The 27,913-nt window shown below is 39.2% G+C and overlaps 1 protein-coding gene and 1 long non-coding RNA gene across 3 annotated transcripts; one reads left to right on the forward strand and one right to left on the reverse strand.

Moving 5' to 3' along the window:
* On the forward strand, positions 1-27,565 carry LOC141801112 (uncharacterized). Of its 2 annotated transcripts, none has more exons than XR_012599372.1 (7): positions 1-392; positions 611-682; positions 2,370-2,544; positions 11,929-12,009; positions 15,082-15,128; positions 26,792-26,919; positions 27,333-27,565. It is a non-coding gene; the product is annotated as an uncharacterized LOC141801112 (long non-coding RNA). The 2 variants fall into 2 exon arrangements; XR_012599373.1 differs by having other exon boundaries at positions 26,800-26,919.
* On the reverse strand, positions 16,011-21,984 carry LOC141800530 (uncharacterized). The gene is made up of 4 exons (XM_074683125.1): positions 21,849-21,984; positions 20,766-20,882; positions 18,283-18,543; positions 16,011-16,421 (listed from the first exon to the last, which is right to left on the reverse strand). The coding sequence occupies exons 1-4, from the start codon at positions 21,982-21,984 to the stop codon at positions 16,099-16,101; spliced, it is 837 nt and encodes a 278-aa protein (XP_074539226.1). The 3' UTR covers positions 16,011-16,098.
* Positions 27,566-27,913: the final 348 nt, after the last annotated feature.

Below are 27,913 nucleotides of genomic sequence, written 5' to 3' on the forward strand. Positions count from 1 at the left end.
TATAAAAAGAATTGCATATCGCCTAATGAGATTGGGCGGCTGTGGCTCAGTTGGTATTAAGGCATGTTGTAACTGTAAGACTGCAAGTTCAATTTTAGCTTCAACAGTCAAGAGTCTGTCCTGGTTAGGCAAGATACCTTACCCCAAACTGCTCTTGGCAGCTGTTCTGCCAGGTATAAATGTGAGTGAATGGAATAATCTTTGTGATGTGTAGAAATTTGTCAGCCTGTAAATTATTTTCTACCTCACTGAATCCTACTTTTTTTCCTCAATCTCAACTAAGTGATAGCATTTTGAGAGACAGTGCATTTTCCCTTTGCTATTTCAGGCACCTTGTGAAGAGCAAAGTGACCTGAAGGTCAATGAAAGTGAGCCAGCACCAAAATAGGCAAGTACTAACTGGGCTTAATATGTCAAAAATGTTATTGGCCCTTTGGGTATGTATTCTAGGCTCACTACTCCTGTCTTTCTTCTTCCCTGCTGAAATATTAGCTAACATTTCTGCTATCAACATGGCCAGTGTCATGAAATATTGTTTGTTGAATCAACGAGAATTGTTTTTGCTTCAAAAAATTTCAAATTTGGTTTTGTCATTGGCTCACACAGGAAGCCTTGGTGGGAGTGATGCTGAGATGACAGGGGTCAGTCCTGATCCTGGGCCATTGAAGGTGGTCTATACATGGTAAGTTGCCTGTATTTTTTGAATGTCATGCTTTTACATCCAATCATAATTCAGTTCTGTTTGGTCATGACAGTATTCAGGAGTCTTCACAGTGTTGAATGTTTTTAACTACCTGATACAGCTCAGGACTGTCAGAAAGCAGTGGCCTGTGAGGACAAGAACAAACTTATAGACTGTTTCCATATTTGCATACTATACCAACTGTGCATACTGATTTGGCCCAAATGCAGTAGGTAGTATGTAGGGATGGGTACCGAATTAGGTACTTTTATAGGTACCGACCAGATTTCTGTCAAAAGTACAGGGTACCGATTCATGTAAAATCAAAAGGTGCCATGTTTGGGTACCTAAATGCATCCTTGTGACTGTGAATGAGTAGAATAATAATAATAATAATAATAATAAACTTTATTTATATAGAACAAGTGTTTCTTAGTGCTTAGTGTTACTTAGTGCTTTACATAATAAAAATGGGCATTAAAAGAATTAAGAGAGGAAATGACAGAGAGAATAAAGAGAGAAATGTGAGGCGCAACAGAGAAGACAATAAAAAAGAATAAATAATACATTAAATAAGGAAATAGCATCTTTAAAATAAAAGCAATAAAAGGGTAAAACAATTAAGACAACAAGAGTTAAAGGATATAAGAAGCTGCCCGTAACACTGTCGTATTGAAGCAGCAGTTCAACAATTAAAACGCGCTCAGCTAAAATCTCCAGTAAAAGCACATCTGTAAAAATAAGTTTTTAAAAGAGACTTAAACGAGGACAAAGAGTCTGCCATTCTGATCTCCTCGGGCAGGCTATTCCATAGGATGGGCGCTTTGACAGAGATGGCCCGGTCACCTCTAGTCCTCAGCCTCGACCTCGGCACGGCGAGCAGGGTCTTGGCTGAGGATCTCAAGGTACGACCGAACACATATGGCCTGAGGAGACCAGAAATATAGTTAGGAGCTAGACCGGAGCGTGCTTTAAAAGTCAGCAATAAAATCTTGAAATCAATTCTAAAATGAATGGGGAGCCAATGGAGAGAAGCTAAAACAGGAGTTATGTGCTCTCTCTTTTTTGTTCCTGTGAGGAGTCGTGCTGCTGCATTTTGGACAAGCTGCAACCTCTGCACTCTGTGCTGGTTTAAGCATGTGTACAGAGAGTTGCAGTAGTCCAAACGAGAGGAAATAAAAGCATGAATGACAACCTCAAGATTTTTTCTAGATAAAAATGGCCTTAGTTTTGAAAGCTGCATAAAACAAGACTGTACAACTAGGTTGACATGCTGGTTCAGACTGAGGTTCTCATCAAAGATGACACCCAGGTTTTTACAGCTGGTAGTAACATTATTGGAAAGTGACCCTAGATGTTTCTTAATTCCTCTAGAATCAGGGCCAACAATCAGAACCCCCGTCTTATTGAGATTTCATTGAAGGAAATTCTGTGACATCCAGCATGTTATGTCAGAAGAGTTGGCAATTTTCCATGCTGGACGTGAACAGAGCATTGCAAGGATATATAGTGAAGAAGAAATATTTTAAATAAAAAAAAGTTTTATTAAACAAATTGATATTTCTTACCACACAAACACAGAAAGTACATAAAATTGGTACTTTGAGTACCAGTACCGATTGCCAGGTACCATATTGTTTCAAATGTGAAAGAATTGAAAAGAATAGGACTTTATTTGTCATTGCAGTGCAAAGCAGAGTCCTGCACGGGTCCAATTTTCAAGATCCGCCCCACCCCGACGTACAAACCTGCACCCGAACCGCAAACCTGCTCATTAGCCTGATTAGTACCGCAACCTGATCCGACCCGTTGAAACCCGACCCACAGCCCGACCCGCAGCCCGACCTGCAACTGTATTTGAGGTAATCATTTTGGGTCATATTGTCTGAAAATTGAACGGCATATCGCCATAGTTCAGATGCCAGTGAGTAAACAACGCACCTGAATGAAGCAACTCTTCCAATAAAAGCCTGACTTCAGCTCCATCATCAACCCTCTGTGATCTTCTCACATACAACTGTAAAATCACTCGGTTTTTACGCTCAATGCTTTTAAACTTTTAATCTCTTAAAAGGACCTTTACATGTGCAATAGTAGACTTACTTTTTGTCCAGACTTAAGCAACACTCAGCAGGTACGAGCAGTGATCATGTCACAACTAGGGGTGTAATGATCCATCGATATACATCGATACATCGATTGGTTAAGCAATGATCCAATCACATCGATGGAAAGTCTAAACATCCATCATCATTGTGGTCGTTAATGTACGCCTTTATTTTGAAATCCCGACTGGACACGCGTGTCCGTCTCCGTCCAACGGCGAGTCGTTCTGAAGTTTCCTCTCAGGCCTCACGCACTCAGCGTATGAGACACACATTTGAACCTTTTCACTTTCTGACACGTCACGCCTGATATTTCTCCTGCTGTAAAATGTTCTGTTTAGCACCCACCGAGTCACACCGCTGTAGGCGAACGTGTAGCAAGACGCTGTTAGCATCACAGAGCTAAAAGAGAGCCAGACATATCCGCCAATCATAAAATAGCTTTCCTGTATCCGGGTAAGATACGGTCGACCTGACTGCAGAGGATGCAGGCTGCACACAAGACAGGAGTGCATCATCACACAACTGCAGTGAGTTATCTTATAATTTGATTTTGTAGCGCACTGAATTATGAAATTTCATACAGTTAAAAAGTCAAACGGCGAGAGCTTAGTGTCATTCCTCCTCCACATCGACTATTACACAGTGAAACAAAGTCTGATCACACTGACATACAAACTGTGGTTATCAGGCATCACAGTAAAAAAAAAAACTATCAATGTTAAGTTCGTTAAGTTGATAGTTCTAATGTTGAACAATAGAAATGTTTGGGTTTAATTAAAAACAAAGCTTCACATTTTTGGTTTGATAGAAAATGGTCAAATGTTGGAGGTCAATAATAAAGTTTATGTGATCAGTAATTTTTAATTATAGTGTTGCATCATTACTTGATATAATAATCAAACATTACAGTATAACAGTAAGACCCATAAGGTAATTGTGGGGGCCAAAAAGCACCTTACCTGAATTTAACCAGTTTTAATTTTAAAACATAATTAGATCATACAGATGGCTATAATCCTCGACAAACTATCATACCTAAAGGTCAGCACATCGTTCCACATTTCAGAAATAAAACTATCAAAATTGTTTTGTATTTCTTTCTTGCCTCAGGTGAAATGTTGCTGATTATGTTCAGTGAGGACATAATATCGTCTTAAATCGATCGAAGGCCCCTGAATAGTATCATATCATATCGTGACAGACTTTGTGATATCGGCAAATATCATATCGTTGTCCTAAGAATCGATATTGTATCGTATCGTCATGAAACTGGTGATTTACACCCCTAGTCACAACCATGGATGTATTACAAGAACTGGATAGTGTGGCTATATGGTCACAGCCTTACAACCAGCTTACAACTTACATTTTTATTTTATTGTATTTATTATTATTTTATATTCATTTTGATGTGTCAAACTAAAACCCGCGACTCAACCTGCATGTTATATTTTCCACCCAGATCCAAACCCGGGAAAAAAAAAACGACTAATCGCAGGACTCTGGTGCAAAGTACAACGAAACTGTAGAGGTACCTTTCCCTAGTAGTATGGAGTATACAGACAACTAAGATTTACAGGACGCCAAAAATACCCAGATGGTATTCGGAGTTACCAAAAAATCCACAGTATGCACCAGACCAGTCTACTCCTGTACGGTTTGTCACAATGCAAAGCGCTGACTGGACACAGCGTTGTTGACATTTCCATCAAGGAATCTGCAAGCAGTCTACTATAACAACTCAAATCACTCTGCTGATAAAGTTTACGTAATTACACTGATTGGTATTTAAGCAAAACACAAAATGGTTTTAAATTAAAAGGACATTCTTCTTAAGTATTTAAGGTTGAAGACTTTAATTTAAATTCTAAGATACTAAAAAACTAAATCTTATAAACAATAATTTCAACACTTTAAAATCAGTGAAAACTCTAAGACTCCAAACATTTTTTTTTTAATTTGGAAGAAATTTGTGATAAACATTTGTCACTGGAGTTTTAAAAAATTTTAAAAAAAAAACAACCAGCATCTGGCAGACGTACTACTCATGTCTGCGATATGCAGCTCTGTGTCAGCGTTTATCTGACTAACCTGCATTATAAGGACACCTCTTTTAGGCTCCCCTCCCCCACATATCTTCACAAAGTAAGTTTTATGTAGTTCCAGCAGCAAGCTGAGTTGTGTATCAGTTGTTCACCTGACTAACCTGCATTATAAGGACACCTCTTATAGGCTCCCCTCCCCCACACACCTTCACAAAGTAAGTTTTATGTAGATTTGGCAGCAAGCCTAGTTGTGTGTCTCAGTTGTTCACCTGACTAACCTGCATTATAAGGACACCTCGTTTTTAGGCTCCCCTCCCCCACATATTTTGACATAGTAAGTTTCATGTAGTTTCAGCAGCAAGCTGAGTTGTGTATCAGTTGTTCACCTGACTAACCTGCATTATAAGGACACCTCGTTTTTAGGCTCCCCTCCCCCACATATTTTGACAAAGCAAGTTTAATGTGGATCCAGGTTGCAAGCTGAGTTGTGTGTCAGGTGTTTATCTGACTAACCTGCATTATAAGGACACCTCGTTTTAAGGCTCCCCTCCCCCACATATTTTGACATAGTAAGTTTCATGTAGTTTCAGCAGCAAGCTGAGTTGTGTATCAGTTGTTCACCTGACTAACCTGCATTATAAGGACACCTCGTTTTTAGGCTCCCCTCCCCCACATATTTTGACAAAGTAAGTTTTATGTAGTTTCAGCAGCAAGCTGAGTTGTGTATCAGTTGTTCACCTGACTAACCTGCAATATAAGGACACCTCTTTTTAGGCCCCCTGTCCCCGACACACCTTCACAAAGTAAGTTTTATGTAGATTTGGCTGCAAGCCTAGTTGTGTGTCTCAGTTGTTCACCTGACTAAAGTGCATAAAAAGGACACCTCTTCTTAGGCCTCCTTCCACACACCCAAACATCTTCACATATACCTTTTTTCTACTTTACTGGTGCTGGTGCTAGTTCTAGGCCAGTGTCTTACTCAGCACTAACTCTTTGTGATCTTAGAGACAAAGAACTGTCCACAGGTGCTCAAAAATTGGTGCTTAAGAAACACCAACTTTAACCTGGGCCAGAGCCAATCACTGTGGAACAATGACCAAAGATCAGTGTAAAAAAAAACAGTCATTGTAAAAAAAAGTCTGAAGGAAGGCTGCCGGTTGAGTTGTTTTGTTTCCTTATCCATTATTTGAGATGAAGGCAAAGTTAAAGCACTGATTTGTCTCCGCTTTTACAGATCAGGTCTATATCTTATTATTTTATTTAACAAACTAAAAGGCCAAATGCTATTTATCATTCTTGAAAAGGCATGCTGCTCAATGAGTTGTCTGTTGGATCTTGGTGTTTACTTGTGTAAAGCTTGAACTGGAGGAGAAATTGAATTAAATGCATTGTCTCTTATAGATCAGGTCTATACCTCATCATTTTATTTAACAGACTTAACAGTCTGATGTTATTTATCTAATTTACATGATGGGGTTCACTTTTGCCATGTGTATGTGTGTTTACATTATTCCCCTGCTCTGAATTGCACAGGGCAGAGATACGCTCCATTAACTGACATAAACACATGCGTGTAGCACACTGTCAGAAACAAGTATTGTAAAACAAATCTCTGCCTAGTTGCAAGCTCCGAGCTCCAACTCTATTGCCGTCTCTTGCCCTATACACCGGCAGCCAACACCAACTACCTCGCCCCAGAGCAGTTAAGTAGGCAGTGACTAACTGAAGTTTATAAATGACTTCATGGCATGGCCTTGACTTGGCTCTTTGCCCTTTGGAAAACCAAACCTATTCTTAGGAGAATGTGATTTGAATCAACTAAGCAAAACCACTAGCACCAGCAACGTGCACTGGTGAAAAAAGGGTAAAAGTAAGTTTCATGTTGATAAGTTAGCAAGCTGTGTTGTGTGTCAGGTGTTTATCTGACTAACCTGCATTATAAGGACACCTCTCATAGGCTCCCCTCCCCCACACGTCTTCACAAAGTAAGTTTTATATAGATCCAGCATCAGGCTGAGATGTGTATCAGTTGTTCACCTGACTAACCTGCATTATAAGGACACCTCTTTTAGGCTCCCCTCCCCCACACGTCTTCACAAAGTAAGTTTTATGTAAATTTGGCAGCAAGCCTAGTTGTGTGTCTCAGTTGTTCACCTGACTAACCTGCATTATAAGGACACCTCGTTTTTAGGCTCCCCTCCCCCACATATTTTGACAAAGCAAGTTTAATGTGGATCCAGGTTGCAAGCTGAGTTGTGTGTCAGGTGTTTATCTGACTAACCTGCATTATAAGGACACCTCGTTTTTAGGCTCCCCTCCCCCACATATTTTGACAAAGTAAGTTTTATGTAGTTTCAGCAGCAAGCTGAGTTGTGTATCAGTTGTTCACCTGACTAACCTGCATTATAAGGACACCTTGTTTTTAGGCTCCCCTCCCCCACATATTTTGACATAGTAAGTTTCATGTAGTTTCAGCAGCAAGCTGAGTTGTGTATCAGTTGTTCACCTGACTAACCTGCATTATAAGGACACCTCGTTTTTAGGCTCCCCTCCCCCACATATTTTGACAAAGTAAGTTTTATGTAGTTTCAGCAGCAAGCTGAGTTGTGTATCAGTTGTTCACCTGACTAACCTGCATTATAAGGACACCTCTTTTTAGGCCCCCTGTCCCCGACACACCTTCACAAAGTAAGTTTTATGTAGATTTGGCTGCAAGCCTAGTTGTGTGTCTCAGTTGTTCACCTGACTAAAGTGCATAAAAAGGACACCTCTTCTTAGGCCTCCTTCCACACACCCAAACATCTTCACATATACCTTTTTTCTACTTTACTGGTGCTGGTGCTAGTTCTAGGCCAGTGTCTTACTCAGCACTAACTCTTTGTGATCTTAGAGACAAAGAACTGTCCACAGGTGCTCAAAAATTGGTGCTTAAGAAACACCAACTTTAACCTGGGCCAGAGCCAATCACTGTGGAACAATGACCAAAGATCAGTGTAAAAAAAAAACAGTCATTGTAAAAAAAAGTCTGAAGGAAGGCTGCCGGTTGAGTTGTTTTGTTTCCTTATCCATTATTTGAGATGAAGGCAAAGTTAAAGCACTGATTTGTCTCCGCTTTTACAGATCAGGTCTATATCTTATTATTTTATTTAACAAACTAAAAGGCCAAATGCTATTTATCATTCTTGAAAAGGCATGCTGCTCAATGAGTTGTCTGTTGGATCTTGGTGTTTACTTGTGTAAAGCTTGAACTGGAGGAGAAATTGAATTAAATGCATTGTCTCTTATAGATCAGGTCTATACCTCATCATTTTATTTAACAGACTTAACAGTCTGATGTTATTTATCTAATTTACATGATGGGGTTCACTTTTGCCATGTGTATGTGTGTTTACATTATTCCCCTGCTCTGAATTGCACAGGGCAGAGATACGCTCCATTAACTGACATAAACACATGCGTGTAGCACACTGTCAGAAACAAGTATTGTAAAACAAATCTCTGCCTAGTTGCAAGCTCCGAGCTCCAACTCTATTGCCGTCTCTTGCCCTATACACCGGCAGCCAACACCAACTACCTCGCCCCAGAGCAGTTAAGTAGGCAGTGACTAACTGAAGTTTATAAATGACATCATGGCATGGCCCTGACTTGGCTCTTTGCCCTTTGGAAAACCAAACCTATTCTTAGGAGAATGTGATTTGAATCAACTAAGCAGAACCACTAGCACCAGCAACGTGCACTGGTGAAAAAAGGGTAAAAGTAAGTTTCATGTTGATTAGTTAGCAAGCTGTGTTGTGTGTCAGGTGTTTATCTGACTAACCTGCATTATAAGGACACCTCTCATAGGCTCCCCTCCCCCACACGTCTTCACAAAGTAAGTTTTATATAGATCCAGCATCAGGCTGAGATGTGTATCAGTTGTTCACCTAACTAACCTGCATTATTAGGACACCTCTTTTAGGCTCCCCTCCCCCACACGTCTTCACAAAGTAAGTTTTATGTAGATTTGGCAGCAAGCCTAGTTGTGTGTCTCAGTTGTTCACCTGACTAACCTGCATTATAAGGACACCTCTTCTTAGGCCTCCTTCCACATACCCAAACATCTTCACATATACCTTTTTTCTACTTTACTGGTGCTGGTGCTAGTTCTAGGCCAGTGTCTTACTCAGCACTAACTCTTTGTGATCTTAGAGACAAAGAACTGTCCACAGGTGCTCAAAAATTGGTGCTTAGGAAACACCACCTCTTATAGGCTTCCCTCCCCCACACGTCTTCACAAAGTAAGTTTTATATAGATCCAGCAGCGAGCTAAGATGTGTATCAGTTGTTCACCTGACTAACCTGCATTATAAGGACACCTCTTATAGGCTCCCCTCCCCCACACGTCTTCACAAAGTAAGTTTTATGTTGATTAGGCATCAAGCAGGTGTTTACCTGACTTAAAATTTCATGGTACTTGGCCCTATTTACTCTCTCCCTTACATGGATTACTCATCCTGTCCCTTTTGCAGAAAAACAGTCCTAAAGCATGAGGTTTCCACCCCCATGCTTCACAGTAGGAATGGTGTTTTTGGGCCGTACTTATCAATCTTCTTCCCCTTAACACCACTGGTTGAGTTTTTACCAAAAAGTTCTATTTTGGTTTTATCCGACCACATGATAGTCTCCCAATCCTCTTCTGGATCATCCATGTGCTCTCTGGCAAACTTCAGATGGGCCTGGACATTTACTGGCTTACACAGGGGGGCATGCCTGGCTCTGCAGGATTTGAGTCCCTCTGAGCATAGTGTGGAACTGATTGTAGCCTTTGTTACTTTGGTCCCAGCTCCCTGCAGGTCATTCATGAGGTCCCTCTGTGTAGTTCTGGGACTTTTTCTTACCGTTCTTATGATCATTTTGACCCTACGGGATGAGATCTTGTGTGGGGCCTCAGATGGAGGGAGATTATCGATGGTCTTATGTGTCTTCCATTATCTTCCAGTTGCTCACACAGTTGATTTATCAACACCATTGCTTGCCAATTGTAGATTCACTCTACCCAGCCTGGTGCAGGTCTACAGTGTCCTTCCCGTTGTCCTTGGACAGCTCTTTGGTCTTGGCCATAGTTGAGTTTAGAGTCTGACTGTTTGAGGCTGTGGACAGGTGTCTTTTATACAGATAACCAGTTAAAACAGGTGCCATTAATACAGGTAACAAGTGGAGGACATAAGAGCTTCTTAAAGAAGAAGTCAGGTCTGTGAGAGGCAGAAATCTTGCTTGTTTTTGTGGGAGACCAAATATTTTTTTTCCACCATAATTTGGGTCCTCGTCCACAGGAAGAGGGCACCTTGTAGCTTGTTTACAAATAAGTATCAGTGTATCTCTGATGAAAATTACAGACCTCTCTCATCTCATCGAGTCACCCCAAGTAGGAGAACTTGGAAAATTAGTAGCTGACTGAATACTTTTTTGCCCCCCTGTAGAAACAAACACTCATTGCAACTACCAAAGTAAGGCACTGATTACGTATCTTCTTGCTGAAGATGCTAATGGCCTTTATGTATTTTCAGCAGAAAATCAATAAATTACGACTGATGAGCCCACCAATGCCTCTGGTAATGTGTAATAAAGCCATAGATAGCTATTGCAGGCAATAATGCTTGTGTCCTTATGGAGGAGGAAGCAGATATAGGCTTTTCCCCGGCACTGGATTCACTCCTACCTCATAAGGACCCCCTTGAAAATGAGACGGTCCATCTCAAGGGGCTATCCTTCTAAATAAATAAATTCAAATTCAAATTCAAATTCAAATTCAAATTCATAGGCCGCACTTGGTTCATCCAACTTGAATCCTTCTCTTCACAGTTTTCCCTGGTTACCTCAGGTGTGCCCCAGGGCTGTGTCCTGGGCCCCTACTCTCCATCATCTGCCTCCTTTCTCTTGGTAATATCTTCTGCAAATTCGGTATCCACTTCCACTGTTTTTGCAGATAACACCAAGCTTATCCAAAGCTAGCAGTTTATCTATCACCATAGACAGCTCCACAGTCTCCCCCTCTCCTCAAGTGAAAAGTCTGGGTGTCATCCTCGACAGCTCACTTTCTTTTCATTCTCATATAAATAGCGTAACCTGGTCTGCATATTTTCATCTACATAGCATTAATCGTCTCTGTCCCTCTCTGACTCTTCACTCTGCTGCTGTCCTGGTCCACAGCCTTGTCACCTCCCGTATTGACTATTGCAACTCACTTCTTTTTGGTGTCCCTAATAAATCCCTCCATGAGCTTCATCTGGTCCAAAATTCCACTGCCCGGATCATCACCAGAACACCCTCCTTTCACCACATCACCCCTGTCCTCCAGTAGCTTCACTGGCTCCCGGTTAAATTCAGAATCACCTTAAAATCCTTTTGAATACTTTTAAGGCCATCCACAACCTGACCCCACCATACCTGTCTGGACTTATCTGCATCGCCGCCCCTTCACGCTCCCTCAGGTCTTCCTCCTCTCTCCACCTCTCTGTGCCCTCCGCCCATCTCAGCTTTGGAACTTACTCCCACCGCACATCAAATTATAGACTCCCTTTCTCTATTTAAATCTAAACTTAAAACCCATCTGTTTCAAACTGCGTTCTCTACTCCCACTGAGCCATTTTAACTCCATGTCACTCCTGCTTGTCTGTTGGTTTTATTTATCTTTATGTCATTGTCTTTTTAAGTATGTTTTTAATTAGATGTTCAGTGTCCTTGGGTGTTTTGAAAGGCACTTTTAAAATATAAAAATTCATTATTATTATTTACTTATGTTTTTCTTTAAGTCTGATAATGGGAATTTGCCATACATCATGCTGTACTCAGAATTTGTTCAATGGTGTTATTTAAAATTGCATGTACTTTTTATATGAATCCAGTGCTAAAGTGCACCCAGTGGCTGTGGGATTACCTGTTACTTTGGGGTTAGGATGGAATCAATCATAAACATAAATAATTGGCTGGTAATTAACCAATTAATTTTCATGATTTTTAAAAAGACATTTCAAAAGTCTGTTTCTTTGTTTTTTTTCTTCAGTTAAGATTTAATTCAAGAACAATTTTAACAACAACCTTTCTATGTCTAAAGAGCAAGCAGCAAGACAGCCGAAAAGCAACCAGAAGGGACACTCCAAAATCTGTCTCTCAAGTGTGTCTGCTGCTTCAAGAGGTATGTGGATGTATGACTTATCACTTAACTTCATTAAGTGTATTTGTTTTTGTTTCTAGACCAGCTAATGAAAGTGAATAATACTTTTCAAAGACATTTTCCTCCTTTTAAATTCCAACAGGAATGCAATTGAGTGACTAAAAATGAAATAGAATTCCTTTCCCCCAGGTTCATACTTTTGATTATGACAAAAATAAATAAATAAAAATAAATAAGTCAATTAAATATAAAAAATTAGCATTATTACTACAACAAAAAAAGGAAGCTTGTCTCAAAGGTAAATAGTGGCATACAATTTTGAATCTTCAATTTCTCCTTTCAAGGATAAGATAAGTAAGAAAAGGAAAGTAATTATGAGAACAAAAACAAAAAGTGTTTCATTTCAACTAACCTGACCTTAGAGACACCGTCTGAGACTTGCATATCTATGGGGAAATCCAACCTGTATGATGACCATGTATTCAGTCTAATAGTTAACAGTTTGGCCCCCTCTTAATCCGATTAATTATGCAGTTTTTATTCCATTCCATCACCAGGTGTAGTGGGGAGGTTTTTGATGAATTTTTTGTTAACTTGTAGGTTGTCGAATGTACGTCTGGAGCCGTCCACTGTTATCAGTCTTGCTAGATAGTACAGGCTGTATGGGACTCCAGAGGACCATAGCTTGACCTTTACCTGATTGAAGGATGCTCACAGCTGGCCGACCTCGGGACTCATGTCGGGGAAGATGTAAACAGGGGATCTTTGTATTGGAGACACCCTTTATTCTTGGACAGGTTTTTTTGCGTGAGTCTTCGACTGCTGTCCTTCTTCATGGTAGAATATGTTTTGTCTTGTCTTATCGCCCGGGGTCAAAAAACAATCCTATACATGTATAATGGCTGGTCTAGAAAGTTACGTGTTATTTGGTAGGACAGAGCTGCCTCTACCTGCTGCTCACTCTATTTGACCGGAAGTGAAAGTCGTTTGTATTTAGGGAAAAGAAAAAGAATGGTATTGAATGAGGATGAGGTGACGAGTTCCAAAGGTATGTTTGTAACAATTTGTTTAAATACCACTCAGTCCTCCTCTGCACTGACTCCGGACATGTTTGCCTCTTTTTTCAGTGGAAAGGTGGCCAGCATCAGCAACCAGTTCTCTGAGCCTGACCAGCTTTGTCAGATCCAACCTGCTATCTATGCCTCACTCTGCTCTTTTGCTCATCTGAGTGAGGAGGAGGTCTTCAGACTTCTCCTTAACTCCAAACCCACAACCTGTCCTCTAGATCCTTTACCTACCAGCATCCTGCAGACCATTTTACCCATAACCAAACCTGCAGCCACACACATTAATTCCTCCTTGGAATCTGGGGTCTTCCCTGCAGCTTTTAAACAAGCTCAGGTCACCCCACTGCTCAAGAAACCAAATTTCAACCCAGCCCAGGCTAAAAATTACAAGCCAGTCTCACTTCAGCCCTTCCTGTCAAAAATACTCCAGCAAACAATCTATAACCAAGTCTCTGAACATCTGCTGAAAAACAACCTGATTGACTCCTATAAATCTGGCTTCAGCTGTGACCACTCCACTGAGACTGCACTCCAGTCAGTCACAGAATCATTGCGACTGGCTTGAGCTGCTGGCCAGTCCTCTGTCCTACTACTGCTTGACTTGTCTGCTGCTTTTGACACAGTTAACGATCAAATCCTCTTCTCCACACTCTCTGAACTTGGCATCCCAGGATCTGTGCTGTTTTGGTTCAAGTCCTACCTCACAGACAGATCCTTCAGAGTGTCATGGAGAGGAGAATTGTCTAACTCACATGGCTTACCAACAGGGGTATCCCAGAGGTCAGTGCTTGGTCCCCTACTCTTTTCCTTATACACCACCTCACTTGGTGCAATGATTCACTCTCATGGCTTCTCTTACCACTGTTATAGCCACTCAGCTTTTCCTGTCTAGTCCACCTGATGAAATAACTGTCTCAGCTCAAATATCAGTATGTCTCGCTGATATCTCCACATAGATGAAGGAGCACCACCCTTAGCTAAATCTGTCCAAAACTGAGCTCATTGTCCTCCCAGCATGTCCCTCGGTTCAACCACAGATCAGTGTCCTGATTTATTCCAATCAACTTGTGTCCACAAACTCTGCCAGAAATCAGGGTGTCATGATTGATGACCAGCTGACCTGTAAGGTTCATGTCGCCTCGATTGCTCAATCTTGTCAATATGCCCTCTGTAATATCAGGAGGATCAGACTCTACCTTACACAACAGGCCACACAGCTTCTGGTACAGGCCCGTGTGATTTCACACATGGACTCCTGCAGCTCCCTTCTAGCAGGCCTCCCTGCGTGTACATTTAAACCTCTGCACGTCTGGTCTTTAACCAGCCCAAAACAGCACGTCACCCTGCTGATAATCCTTCTTCACTGGCTTCCAGTAGCAGCTTCAATAAAATTCAAAGCTCTTCTTCTGGCTTACAAAACATTGACAAGAACGGCTCCTGCCTACCTGGAGTCCCTCATCCAGGTCTACACTCCTTCTCGCCCACTACAATCTGCTTGTGAAAGACACCTGGTGCTCTCTGGCCCGACTCCCTTTCTACTCTGAGATGTGTGAAGACTCATCTGTTTAGGGAACACTTAAGCACCTCCCATTCTTTGTCCTCAGGGGTAGAATAAGTCAGACGGTCTCGGACCCAGCTCTTAGTGAATTTACAGCACTGATCATTGAATGTTGTTGAAGGTTGTATGATATTGCTGCAGTGATTAATTGTGGTTCTTTCACTTAGTTGCAGCACCAGCAGCTAAATAACTTTTAGCACTTTATCACACTAAGGCTTTCCCTTCTGTCCAAATTCTTTCTTATGTTGTACATTGCTTTGGGCAAAAGCGTCTGCTAAATGAAACTGTAGGAGTGTATCTAGTCTACCTAAATAAGAGGTGTCTCTTCACATCTACAAATACTTTCAGAGTCAAGTTCAAGTTGCAGCTTTATTTCAGTAAAGTGGTTTGTTTTTAGAATGAATGTCCCCAAAAGTGGTTTGAAGTTTGTACTGGCTATTCTAACAGTAGCATTTCTTGCTTCTCCAGGACAAAAGAAAAGTTTGCAACCAAGACCGATGCCGTCAGCTCCAAAGGTTGGAATTCATCCATTCATTCCATTAATTCTCAGATGATTAAACTTAATTTAGTTAACACAGTTAAATAAGAAAATGTGGTAACACTTTACAATAACCATCATTTATAAATGGTTAATGAACCATTTATAAATGGTCAACAGATACTTTATAAATGGTAAATAAACCATTTATAAATGGTAAACAGATAGTTTATAAATGGTAAATAAACCATTTTTTAAAATGGTAAACAGATAGTTTATTAATGTTAAATTATTATTTATAAATGATACACAGACTTTTTTATAAATGATCAATAGATCGTTTAGTAATCTTGAAACATCATTTATAAAATCCAAAAAGATACATAGTTCAGTAGTTTCAGTTAATAGTCAATTTAATATTAACAAACAATTAATAATTGGTCTCTATACCACCTACAAACATTACTTCGATGGCTATTGTAAAGTTAGGAATAATGTTTTTAATACTTTGTAAATGGCTTATAATTGGTTTCTAAACCACCTAAAAACATTATTAAGATGGTTATTGTAAAGTTGGGACTAATGTTTGTAATACTTTGTAAATGGTTCACAAGATATTTGTAAACCATAAAGTAACATTTGATGATCCGAAATTGCAGTTTTTTTCAGAATCAATAGCTTACACATCACTGCAAAAACCCTGAAGTAAATTTTGATTTGCAGCACTGCACTACTAAATAAACAAGGTGAAAGAAAGAGAGAGACTTAAAAAAGTCAAGACAACAGATTATGAACAAACCTTTATTACAAAACTGCAATTGTCTTGCAAATATTATATAATATTTAACATAAAAGTGAACTACAAATTATAGTTGACCCAGTAAACAAAAAATGATACATATGGAGTGATTTGGCACACCTCTAATTTAACAAATGCTCGCCTATTCCAAATTTAAGGGAAAAATAAAAATGAAAATGACACAACAGTTGACCAGCTGACCAGCCGATTACTTCTGCTCCTTCTTGTTGTATGGTATGAGCTTACCCACTGCTTTGTTTTTGGCTATTTTGGCCCTGACATCTGCATCATTTTTAATTATGTCTTCACATTTGCTGACAAAGTCAGCTACCTTATCTCTGTTACTGAATCCTGCCAGTAGTTTTTCAAACTTATCTGGGCAAGCTATGGCAAGCTCTGGGATTGCTGCTTTACATCTCACCGTCAGCTCTGTTACACCAGCAAATGCACATGCTTCGCCCAATTTCTTTCCACTGTTGTATGCTCTCAACACCCTTTTGTATCTGGCAATGATCTCCGTAGGACGAGAGGCTACAAAAGAAAGTGAAGAATTAGTTAACAAGAATGAAATGGTCAATCAACAGATCATGAGGTAGTGCACAACTACTGGGAAATCTCAGTTTATATATTTGTATGTATATCTAGCTGCTATGCTTACTACTGCAATAGTGCAGTAAAAAGCTCAATGCTAATTAAACTTGAAAAGCCCATATATTTCCAGAAATCAACACAAGATAATCCACAAACCTTGTGAACAGTTTCATTGAAAGCTATCATGCCAGTCACCTTGGACAGAAATTAATGACTGTGGATTATCTTCAATTACTTGGGCGTGACTGCTTTTGACTGTGTCCAATGAATTTTTCACACCTTGAGCACCACTAACCAATTGGGGTGTAATGATCCATCGATATAGATCGATACATCGATTGGTTAAGCAATGATCCAATCACATCGATGGAAAGTTGAAACATCGATCAACATTGTGATCTTTAATGCACGCCTTTATTTTGAAATCCCGACCAGACACGCATGTCCGTTTCTGGCCAACTGCAAGTGGTTCTAAAGTTTCCTCTCAGGCCTCAGGCGCTCAGCGTATGAGACACACATTTGAGCCTTTTCACTCTCTGACACGCCTGATATTTCTCCTGCTGTAAAATGTACTGTTTAGCGCCCACCGAGTCACACGGCTGTAGGCGAACGTGTAGCAAGACGCTGTTCGCATCACAGAGCTAAAAGGGAACCAGACATATCGGCCAACCATAAAATAGCTCCCCGGTATCCGGGTAAGATACGGTCGACCTGACTGCAGAGGATGCATGCTGCACAAACGATGGGAGTGCATCTTCACACGGCTGCAGTGAGTTATCTCACAATTTGATTTTGTAGCGCACTGATTCATGAAATTTCATTAAGTTAAAAAGTAAAACGGCGAGAGCTTAGTGTCATTCCTCCTCCACATCGGCTATTACACAGTGAAACAAAGTCTGATCACACTGACATACAAACATATATATATATCAATGTTAAGTTCGCTAAGTTGATAGTTCTAATTTTGAACAATAGAAATGTTCAGGTTTAATTAAAATCAAAGCTTCACATTTTTGGTTTGATAGAAAATGGTCAAATGTTGGAGGTCAATAATAAAGTTTGTGTAATCAGTAATTTTTAATTATAGTGTTGCATCATTACTTGATATAATAAACAAACGTTACAGTATAACTGTAAGACCCATAAGGTAGTTGTGGGGGCAAAAAAGCACCTTACCTGAATTTAACTAGTTTTAATTTTAAAACATAATTAGATCATACAGATGGCTATAATCCTCTACAAACTGTCATACCCAAAGGTCAGCACATTGTTCTACATTTCAGTGATTAAACTATCAAAATTGTTTTGTATTTCTGTCTTGCCTCAGGTGAAATGTTGCTGATCGTGTTCAGTGAGGACATTATATCGTCTTAAATCGACCGAAGGCCCCTGAATCGTATCGTATCGTGACAGACTTTGTGATATCAGCAAATATCATATCGTTGTCCAAAGAATCGATATTGTATCGTAACGTCATGAAACTGGTTACTTGCACCCCTACTAACCAAATGCCATTCAACTCCATTACATAGGGGTGATAGGATACATCACCAAACTGATGTTTAAACATGCCATTTCCCACTACCCTGATCTGGGGAAGTGGAAAAAAATGTTAGTGTTTTTTTCTTTTGTAATTTTGTGAAGTTCTCCTGATGATGATTTCAGGTTAGGGTAGAAGAGTACGACTTTGGTTTTGAAATGGTTAAAATTTGAAATCACTACTAACATAACATAGCAGTTTCAGATTTCTAATCTAACATCAATTAAACCTTTTCAAGTAGGAACTGTCACTGTGATTTACCTCTTCTACCAAGTGATTTCCTTCCTTTTGCCACCTTCTTCATCTTTTTTCCTTTTTTGGTGTGGCTCCTTTTTTTGTCCCCTTTCTTTTTGTACTGTTTTCGTCTTTTCTTTCTTTTCTCTTCCTCTGAAGAGGTGGAGGAGGATGAGGAAGAGGAGTAGCTGGAGTCGGCAGATGTTGAGGAGGTGGTGACTGAAGAACTGGTGGCTGATGAGAGTTGAGCAGATGATGAGGACTCCGTCACTCCAGCATTGGCCTGGGCTAAAAAGAACAGAAAATTCCATAGTGAAAATAATACTAATAAGGAGAAGAACAAGAACAATAATAACAGCAACCGAGTGTGAACATAACTGGTGTGCAGGTGCGTGCGTGCACAAATTTGATGAGTTTGATGAGGCAAACCAAGAATTTCCATTAAATCCTGTAGCACTAAGGCAAATGACCAATTTGCAAAAATGATAAAAGATCCCTAGAAGCCTAGGAATACAGTGATACTTTTTTATACCAATTAGAGCTGAAAAAAATCCTCGAATAATTTGAGGTACTCGATTAGAAAAAATGCTAGAGGAATTTTCTCCGCCTCGAGGAATCATTTAATTTTAAAAAAGATCAAAGAGTGGTATTTCAAATAGAGCTGACGCCATATTTAGAGTTTTCATACCCCTCAAGTTACCTCTTTTTCAAAATAGTGACTGACAACAAATCTAGCTTCTTTTCTGGAGTTTGGAGACTGACATGAAAGCATTTATTGATCTGCATCAGCTGCTTGTCAACGAGCTGCACGTGCTGAGCCCCTCCCCTACCCAAAATCACTCACTCATCACAGACAGACGTCTCGCTCGCAGCAGTCTCTCATCGTGGTCACACTGGCTATCTGAACTGTTTTCATACACTCTTCACAGTCCATTTTTTTGAGCAGCGTGACCACAAGACTCTCTTCACCTCTTAGGCACCTTAGGAGAGGTGGGCTTCAGCGCAGTACACTTCATACACGCTCACAAACGCAGACATCCCATATGATGAATGACATACGATCGCTGCGAACACTACACTCAACAGTCATTTTAAACATTAGCCGGGGTGTCAGAGGACTGTGTCGCACCTAAACGACTTAATATGTGCCTAAAAGTCACTGAAGTTGTAGCAGTGTTCTCTGCGCCTCATTGTGCAGGCAGGTAGAGTATGGCACGACTTGGATGGCCAAAGTGACCGGGCAGGAGACTGCGTATGAATGAATAGTGCAGGAGGATCGATATTTTAACATCTCAAAAAGAGTCAACCAAACAAAGTTTATTTGTAGCTCTAAATACATAAACAGTGTGCAGTGTTTCCCCTACCGTTACATTCAGGGGGGCGGGCCGCCCCCCTGAATGTCGAGTTAATTTTATTTTCCATACAGCCCCAGATCACAGCAGAAGTGATTTAGAGTTCCCTCTCTCATGAATCAGGTCAATACCTTGTTTTTTTAATCTAACAAACTAAACAGCCTTACATTGTTTATCTCATTTTTATGATGGGATGTTGTTTGTACATCGTTTAGTTCACATTTCTCTCTGCAGAACTTTACCGAGCGCGAAAGAGCGTGTGATCTTTAGGGCATGGCAAAGTTCTGCTCCAACACGTTTAACAGACACACAAACACGTGCGTGCATTCACACACACAGACAAGCTCATTCCCTTTGGAGGACAAATAAACCACACCACCACAAGAAACATCTCCCAACGCTTTCTCTGTAAAGATGCCACACTCGCTCTCCTGTGCTCGCGCCCCAAGATACACGCTTTCTGTCCCTCATACGATGTTATTCCTCTCTCCTTCAGTGTCCACAATGGTTACATACAAATGATTTGTTGTGAAAATTAGTTGATTACTCATCAAGTGTTGTAGGTAATCTGTAAAACACAGCACTGAAGAGTGAAGAAAATGAAAAAAAAAAAAAAACATAATAGAGCTAACTGGGCAGGTGTAAAATTTAGATCACAGGTCAATGAAGGATAAAATATCATGTAGTAATGGAGCTATATGTGCTCCAATACAGCAGGATCATCATTTTAGTTTGAACACTGCAAAGATTCAAAATCTTTTAAGAATGTCTCATTCCTAGTTGAGATGTCTCATATCTAGTCAGATCGCAATGAATTTAAAATTTATCACCCAAAGTGACTTGATTTTACATGTGCTTGAAACAAACTTCCATTTGAAAAATAACTGCTCTTTAAGTACACAAAAATGTGTTTTATCCGATTACTCGAGTACTTTTGGAATTTTCAGTAGAATACTCGAATACTAAAATATTTGATATCTGCAGGCCTAATAACAATACCACAGATACAAACCTAGTATCTTGGTACTTTACTGCAGGTGAGGCAGTGTTTTAAAGTTTCAAAGAACAAAACTAATTCAAATACTCAGATTAGAATTAGGATAATCCTTGGAGAATTATGGAGAGAAAGTAATTTTGAAAAGACAGAAAAACTCTTACCTGCAACTTTTTGACGAAGGGAAGCAAGCTCCTTGTTCAATTTCTTGATTTTCAGTCTCAGGAGGTGTTCTTTTTTCTTAGCCTTTTTGATTATCATAGTTGCTGTTGGACTCATGACTGAAAATAAGAGAAATAAGATAAGTATCTAAAATCATATTGTAAAAAATGTGAATTATGTGACATGCTGGTTAAGGGAACTGGAACCAAAGTAAGATACAATGCAACATCGGCAGAACACTTCACTCTGACAGCATAGGGTCAAGTCAGTTGTATTTGTTGGTCCACTGCACCATAACAAAACAGTCGAGATATTTTATATGAAAGAGGTGCTTTAAATAAACATACTAAAGCTTGTTATTACATGGTCTCAAGTAAGAGTTCTCCTCCACTCTCTTAGTCTGCTGGAAATTTCTCAAACCCAATCATAAAATTTCATTTTAATTTTTATGGTTGTAATGTTATTTATCGGCATATTGGATGAAATTTACTTGGTTGCTAAGAGTTGCATGATGGGCAATTTCCATAATTAGAATTATAAGATAATTATAAGATAAAGTAAGAAAATACACACACGCAAACACACACACACACACACACACACACACACACACATATATATATATATATATATATATATATATATATATGTACACACAAATGAATTGTTACTGGTAATTCAGTTATATCTTTCTGGATTTGCTTTGCTCACGGTGGCCAGGTGTTTTGGTACTATTACTGTGCACTGCGCATGCTGTGTGGTTGCACAAGCAAATACTGTCCTTTAATAAAAGGTGTTATGCAAAGAGGTAAAAACACAAGCTTGTTCTAATGAAAAACACATTAATTTATTTAGTTCAATTAGTTTAATTAGTTCAACAAAATAAGTACTTGGATCACCATATGAATACACTAATGTATTTATAATTTTTTCCAGCTTTTGTATAATATAATGTATAAAATCCAATTCATACTGTTATGTTATACTCTCATGTTTACTCCCATTTTCCCTCTGGGCTTTCAGATGTGAAAACCAAATAATAAAGTTACTGCTAAAGCAAAGTTACAGGTCATTAACCTACTTACCTAAAGTTTGACATTCGTCTCTCATGGCAGCATCAACGGCGTTGCTGGAAATATAAAAATCAGCTCCCTCATCTTGGATGGCGTTGGTTTCCGTCAAATTCCCGCGTTCACCGCCATTGCTACTGTCGTCCACCATGATGCTAACGTCAGGTGCAGTTGTGCAGCTGTCGTCGTCGGGATATATTTTTCCTTTGCACGGTGGCAACGTCGCCAAGTTGTCCTCTTTGAGTTTTTTTCTAGATCTTGTGAACGGTCTTTTTGGCATATTGAAATAAAATATTCCAAAACAGTGACACGCACAATGTCAGACGGCTAAAGAAGCAGGGCTACAGCGACCTGAATCTGCGTCGAGTGATGCTGCATTCACGTGCGAATCAGGGGTCGTAAATCCCGATGCTGACGAAACAGTATTGCTATAAATAGTTGTTAATGTTTTTTTTTTTTTTTTTTTTTTTCGTTTTAGGGCTAAATTGAATAAGAGCCGTTTTTTATTAATTATATGTTTTCTCAGACCCTGCAATTTTATCATGTAAGTGGTGAAGAAATGTACAGTTTATGCATTTTTATGAATTTGAATAACTCCAACCTCTGACTTTGTTATTCGTATGCTCCTAGGTCTTAGATGACGCATTTCCCATGAACGCAGCATGACGGTGACTTTTTTTTTTTTTTTTTTTTTTTGGCGCAAACAGGAAATCTGAATAGCTCATGCTGGAATAGAAGAATGCCCGGTTTAGCCACTGAATTGAGGGAGTTAATTGAAGGTTCTAGATCTAAAAAAAGATGCCACTTGAAACTTATAAAATGGCTACAAAAAAGAAAGCTTCTCAAAAAGAAAATGAAATGTAGCATTTGCCACCACAAAATGAAGATGAATGACTGCACTCGTGGAGATTTCTATAAATGGTAAGTAAATTTGAGCAATCTCTGTTGAATGGAGCAGATTATGTCAGAGTATTAAATTAACTGATTAATTTATTAGGTATATACAACTTTATCTGTAATCACATTACTTGTGATTAATTAGTATTATTACTACTACTACTATTTATTGTTCTATGTATGTAAGTATGTGTGAATGTATGTAGGTATGTGAATCTTTCATTGTATCTATCAATCTGTCTATCTGTCTGTCTATTTTGTTAATGAGTTTTGTCAATAAAAATGTTCGTTTTAGATTGCTATCGCATTCAAACTAATGGTTTGAGTGTGATTGGTTGATCCTTGTGCAATATGGTTTTTTGTTGAATTTCAATGGATCAAGTAGCTGTGTTGTCAACAGGGTTTGTCAACAGAGGACTAACCACAAAGGTATTGTCACAAAATCAGTGCGGCACAAGTCTATCTTCAGCAAATCCAAGATGAGCCTTTTCAACTGGATGCGGTTCTTATACAGGTATGGAAATAACATTAACATATCTGCTGGATAGATTAACGCTTGAGGCTGGCTCCAAAAGGCAGCAAACTCCAATAAGGACCCAATTTAAAATCCCAACTTTACGACAGAAAAAACATGTTTACAGCTTGGTACAAAAACAGTTCTGGTCTCAATGTGTAGTTTCCCCCTCTATAACAACTGTACAGGGCTGATTTAAAAAAAAAAAAAAAAAAAAACTCACTGGTTTATTTTATATTAAGGCTTACAGTTCTGCATACGTCACTTTGATTGACAGCTCACTCTGTGCTCTGTGGCAGTAAATTTTATGGCAGGGTGTCATCCCCGCTAAGTCATGCCCGTTTGTGATTGGCCAGGAGTTAAGGAAAGCTTGGGTGGGGCCTGCCGCTGTGAAGATGGTAGCAGACAGCCAAAGATATTTTAGGCTTCAAAAACAGGTAGTAGAAATGAATGGGTGACACCACAGAGGCTCTGGGAAGGGAAAATTAGAGAAACCTCAGGGTGAGCAACATAGGAGGGATCCCTCACCCAGGATGGACCGTGCAACAGATGCACATACAGACAAAAAAAAACAGTTTACAATAGAGGACAACACAACCAAAATGTCCCAAGGCTACAATCAGGCTTTATGCTGCTTTCCAGGTCTCCTGAGAACCATTGGATAAAGCCTTCACAAAAGTTAGTTTTAACTGGGCATTGACAAAATATATGTGATAAAGATCCCAATGCAATACCACATCTGTTACACATAGGAGAGATAGAAGTATCAATCTTGTAGTGAATCTTATGCATATCAGTCATCTATAATTAATAGAACAGCTCTAAATACTAGATAGACCGTTTACACACAGCTCTTTAGCATCTCTAAACTGGCCAGTGCACACTGATGCTCTAAAGGCAGAGACAAAACCAAATGTTTAGAATTTAAATTTCCATATATCCTGAAACATACGGTTCTTTGGTTTAGTTGTGAAGTCTGAGATGTATTCATATACAAATTTGGAAAGATGTGCTTGACACTCATGAGATCAGGATACCACACTGCAGTTGTTTTAGTTAAGTTTCTGTTTAAAGATTTCATCTCTAACTTCACATTCCTAAGATTTGATTGCATAATTTTATTTTGCATTTTCATGTTATGTATTTTTTAGGTTTGCACAAGGCCTACGACTGAGACAAATCGACATGATGGCAGATGACATTGCTGGGAGTTCAAGAACACTATCAAAGATGGCCGAAAAGCTAAGAAATGTCTGTATCGAGGCAATGGACAGAATGAAGAGAAGAAAAGGACAGAGACTGGGAGGGCGGAAAGAGTTTGTAGTTATCGACGAAAGCCATTTTAGACACAAAAGGAAGGTAAGTGGAAATGGCCATATGCCATAAAATTTCTGTGGGAATTTAATTTTGTGGGACAGATGCACAGTCAACAGCAGTATGAGTAGGGGAAGATGTGCTTATAGGCGCAACTTGCTTATATGAAATTATATTGATCCGAAAAATCGAAAGGTCATTGTGACAAATTTATTTTCCATAAACAGCTGTATCCTTTGGTTTTGTCATTATGAATAACATAGAAGGAGCCTAACGCTCACTGATACTGACAGTAAAATTGACACATTGTCTTGAAAAAAACTATTTGCACTAGGAGAGAGGATTTGCTGATACAATGGTGTGGGTAATTTCATACTTACAGGAATATAATATTTTTATAACTCATTAAAGTAAATTAAATCAGTTTAATGTTATTTCTAATGGTAATTACTACCATATATTAGACACAAATGATTATGTGATTAACTACCATTTGTAATATGTGTTATATTTAAATATTTCAACAGTATGGACGTGGAAGAATGGTTGGTGGGTGGACACGGAAAAAGTGGGTGTTTGGAATGCTTGGAGTGAAGCACAGAGGGCAGAAGACAAAGCCTGTTCTCCGCTTGGTGGAAAGACGGACCAGACGAGAGCTGATTCCCCTGGTTCTGCACCATGTTCGGACAGGATCCACAATACTGACGGATGAGTGGCGGGCATACCGCCAGGCTCTGCCTGAATTGGGGTACAAGCATTATACAGTCAACCACAGTGTGGAGTATGTCAGTGCTGATACAGGCTGCCACACCCAACACATTGAGAGGGCCTGGAGGAGCTACAAGGAGACCATCGGGAGACTGCGGGGGAATCGAACCGAGGATCTACTGAGAAATCACCTGGTTATGATTGAGTGGAACGAATGGCTGGGTAAAAAACACTGTAATGGTTCACTGGGACGCCTGCTCCATGATATTGCAAAGCAATACAAATAGAAAAAAAAATCATACCAAGAAGGCAACACATGTGTGATGTTCAGTGTTCATTGCTTTGCTGTTTAATGTTAATTTGTGGAAATGTGGGATGAGAAGACAATGGAGTATTCCATTTTAAATTGTAGCGTGCCTGAATATTGTATCATCAATTCAAATTGAATCATCAAGTTTAAGTTGCCTTTGTTGTGTTGTAGTTCGACCATTGTTTGTTAACACCAAGTTGATCTGTGATACAGTACTGCATGGTATTGACTCTGTTTATAAATGTGATCCGAGATCATCCTTAAAAGAAGTCAAATAAATGGTAACTGATGGTTTACAGTACAAACAGCACATTAATCATGACATCATTATTTTCATTATTACTATGAACATCAGTCACAACTTTTATTATTAATATAATTAATAAAGATTATTAATTGTAATTGTTTTTTTATATGCAAGGTAACTATTAACTTATATTACTTAGATATGTATTTGCCATTTAAAAATGATGTTACAACATTGATAGATGGACTATTGACAGTTTATAGATGGTCTATATGCCATTTGAAAATGATGACTTAACATGAGTAAACTCTTAACCATTTATAAACCATCTGTTGACCATTTATAAATGGTCTATTTATCATTTATAAATGATTTATTTATTATTTATAAACTATCTGTTTACCATTTTTAAATGGTCTATTTATTATTCATAAACTATCTGTATACCATTTATAAATGGCCTAATTACCATTAACAAACTATCTATTTTCCATTTATAAATGATGGTTATTGTAAAGTGTTACCGAAAATGTTTATAGAAAACTTCAAGTGTAGTTCAGTTTAGTACATATCATGTCACAGACACATTTCTGCCCTAACAGTCCTTGGTAGCCAAATAAATATGATGTTTGTTTTTTCATGTGGCTTTTTCAAGAATTGCTATGGTTACTATTGAAAGCACATTACTTTGATAAGCAGAAAACTTTTTTTGCGCATCTGAGGGAAAGCAATGTTGCAGTCAGTAATGCAGTCATGTGGTACACCAAGACCAGAAATGCACAGCTGTTAAGGTTATTCCAAGTGTCATCACAATAATCTATTTTCACTTTGATTTTAATTAAACAATCACAGTGCTTGACTTTTGTAGATAACATAATGAATCTATATTTTAGTAGCTGAAATGTTATTTTAAAAAAATACATTGAACGACTATTTTCTTCAATCTTAACATATTGCATGTTCTTCAGATTGACAGAGATGAAATCCAGAAAAATGTGTGAAAAGACCATGAAGCAAGAACAAAATCAGTGCTGTGATGAAACACTTCATGACACACATTGAAAAGAGAAAGCTAGCAAGATGGAGCGCCAACAATGTAAGATTACTGAACACCCAGTTTTAGAAAACAGAAGTCTTTAATATTTGGGATTTTGTAAATAACCGGGGCCTTCAGTTAAGAGCACAAGGTTTTAAGTTTGTATGTTTTAACAGTTGTACTTTACTACATTGTTGTACAGTTGTACGATTCTTACTGTGGACATTCCCTGCTGTTGTATACAGTTTAATACTCAGTAAAACCAGCAGTTGTCACGTCTCATTTAAGGTGTATTTATTGTCATTCCAGGACAAAGATTAAAAAAGGGAAGGAAATTAGTACTGAGGGTCACATAAAAGCAGCAGAAAAAGTAATAGCAATAAAAAAAGAATTATGTAAATCTTAAATTGCCGACATAAAAATATGAAATTTAAAATAAATAAACCTTGTTGGATGTGTGTGATGTTTTGCAGGGTTGAGCGTTCTGAAAACCTCTGTGAGTAGCTGTTAGAAGGCTGGCTGTTTTGGTCCTGATGCTGCACTGCCTTTTTCCTAAGGGGAGGGCAGTCAACTGTCTATAGGCAAGGTGAGAGGGGTTCTTTAGAATACTGGCAGCTCTTCTCCTACAAATGATATATATGGGAGGGACTAAGGACGCGGTCACACTGGCCAATCGTGCCGTGCCTAAGCACGCTTCAGCCGTAAAGCACGTTTGAATAGGCCAGTGTGACCGCAACTGTGCCGTGCTCAAGCACGATTCCCTTCTGTGTTTCAGCACGCTTCGAAGGGGTGGGCTCCGGCACGGTTTACTTCATGCACGAGCACAAGCATACGGACAGCACGTGCGATCCATTACGTATAATCACCACGAGCGCATCTCACCACAATCATTTTAAACAAAGCGGTGGTGAGGGCTGTGTCGGGCGAAAACGACTCACCATAAGTCCAAAAGTCTCTAAAGTTGTAGCAGTGCTCTCTTTTTCTCATTGTGCTGACTCTAATGAGATCACACTTCATGTAAACAGATGCTTCACGATGACGAAGGCGGGCTGTT

This window comes from Halichoeres trimaculatus, unplaced genomic scaffold (assembly GCF_033239565.1).
Source record: "Halichoeres trimaculatus isolate MK-OKI-2021-1 unplaced genomic scaffold, fHalTri1.1 fHalTri1_scaffold_12, whole genome shotgun sequence".
NCBI lineage: Eukaryota > Metazoa > Chordata > Actinopteri > Labriformes > Labridae > Halichoeres > Halichoeres trimaculatus.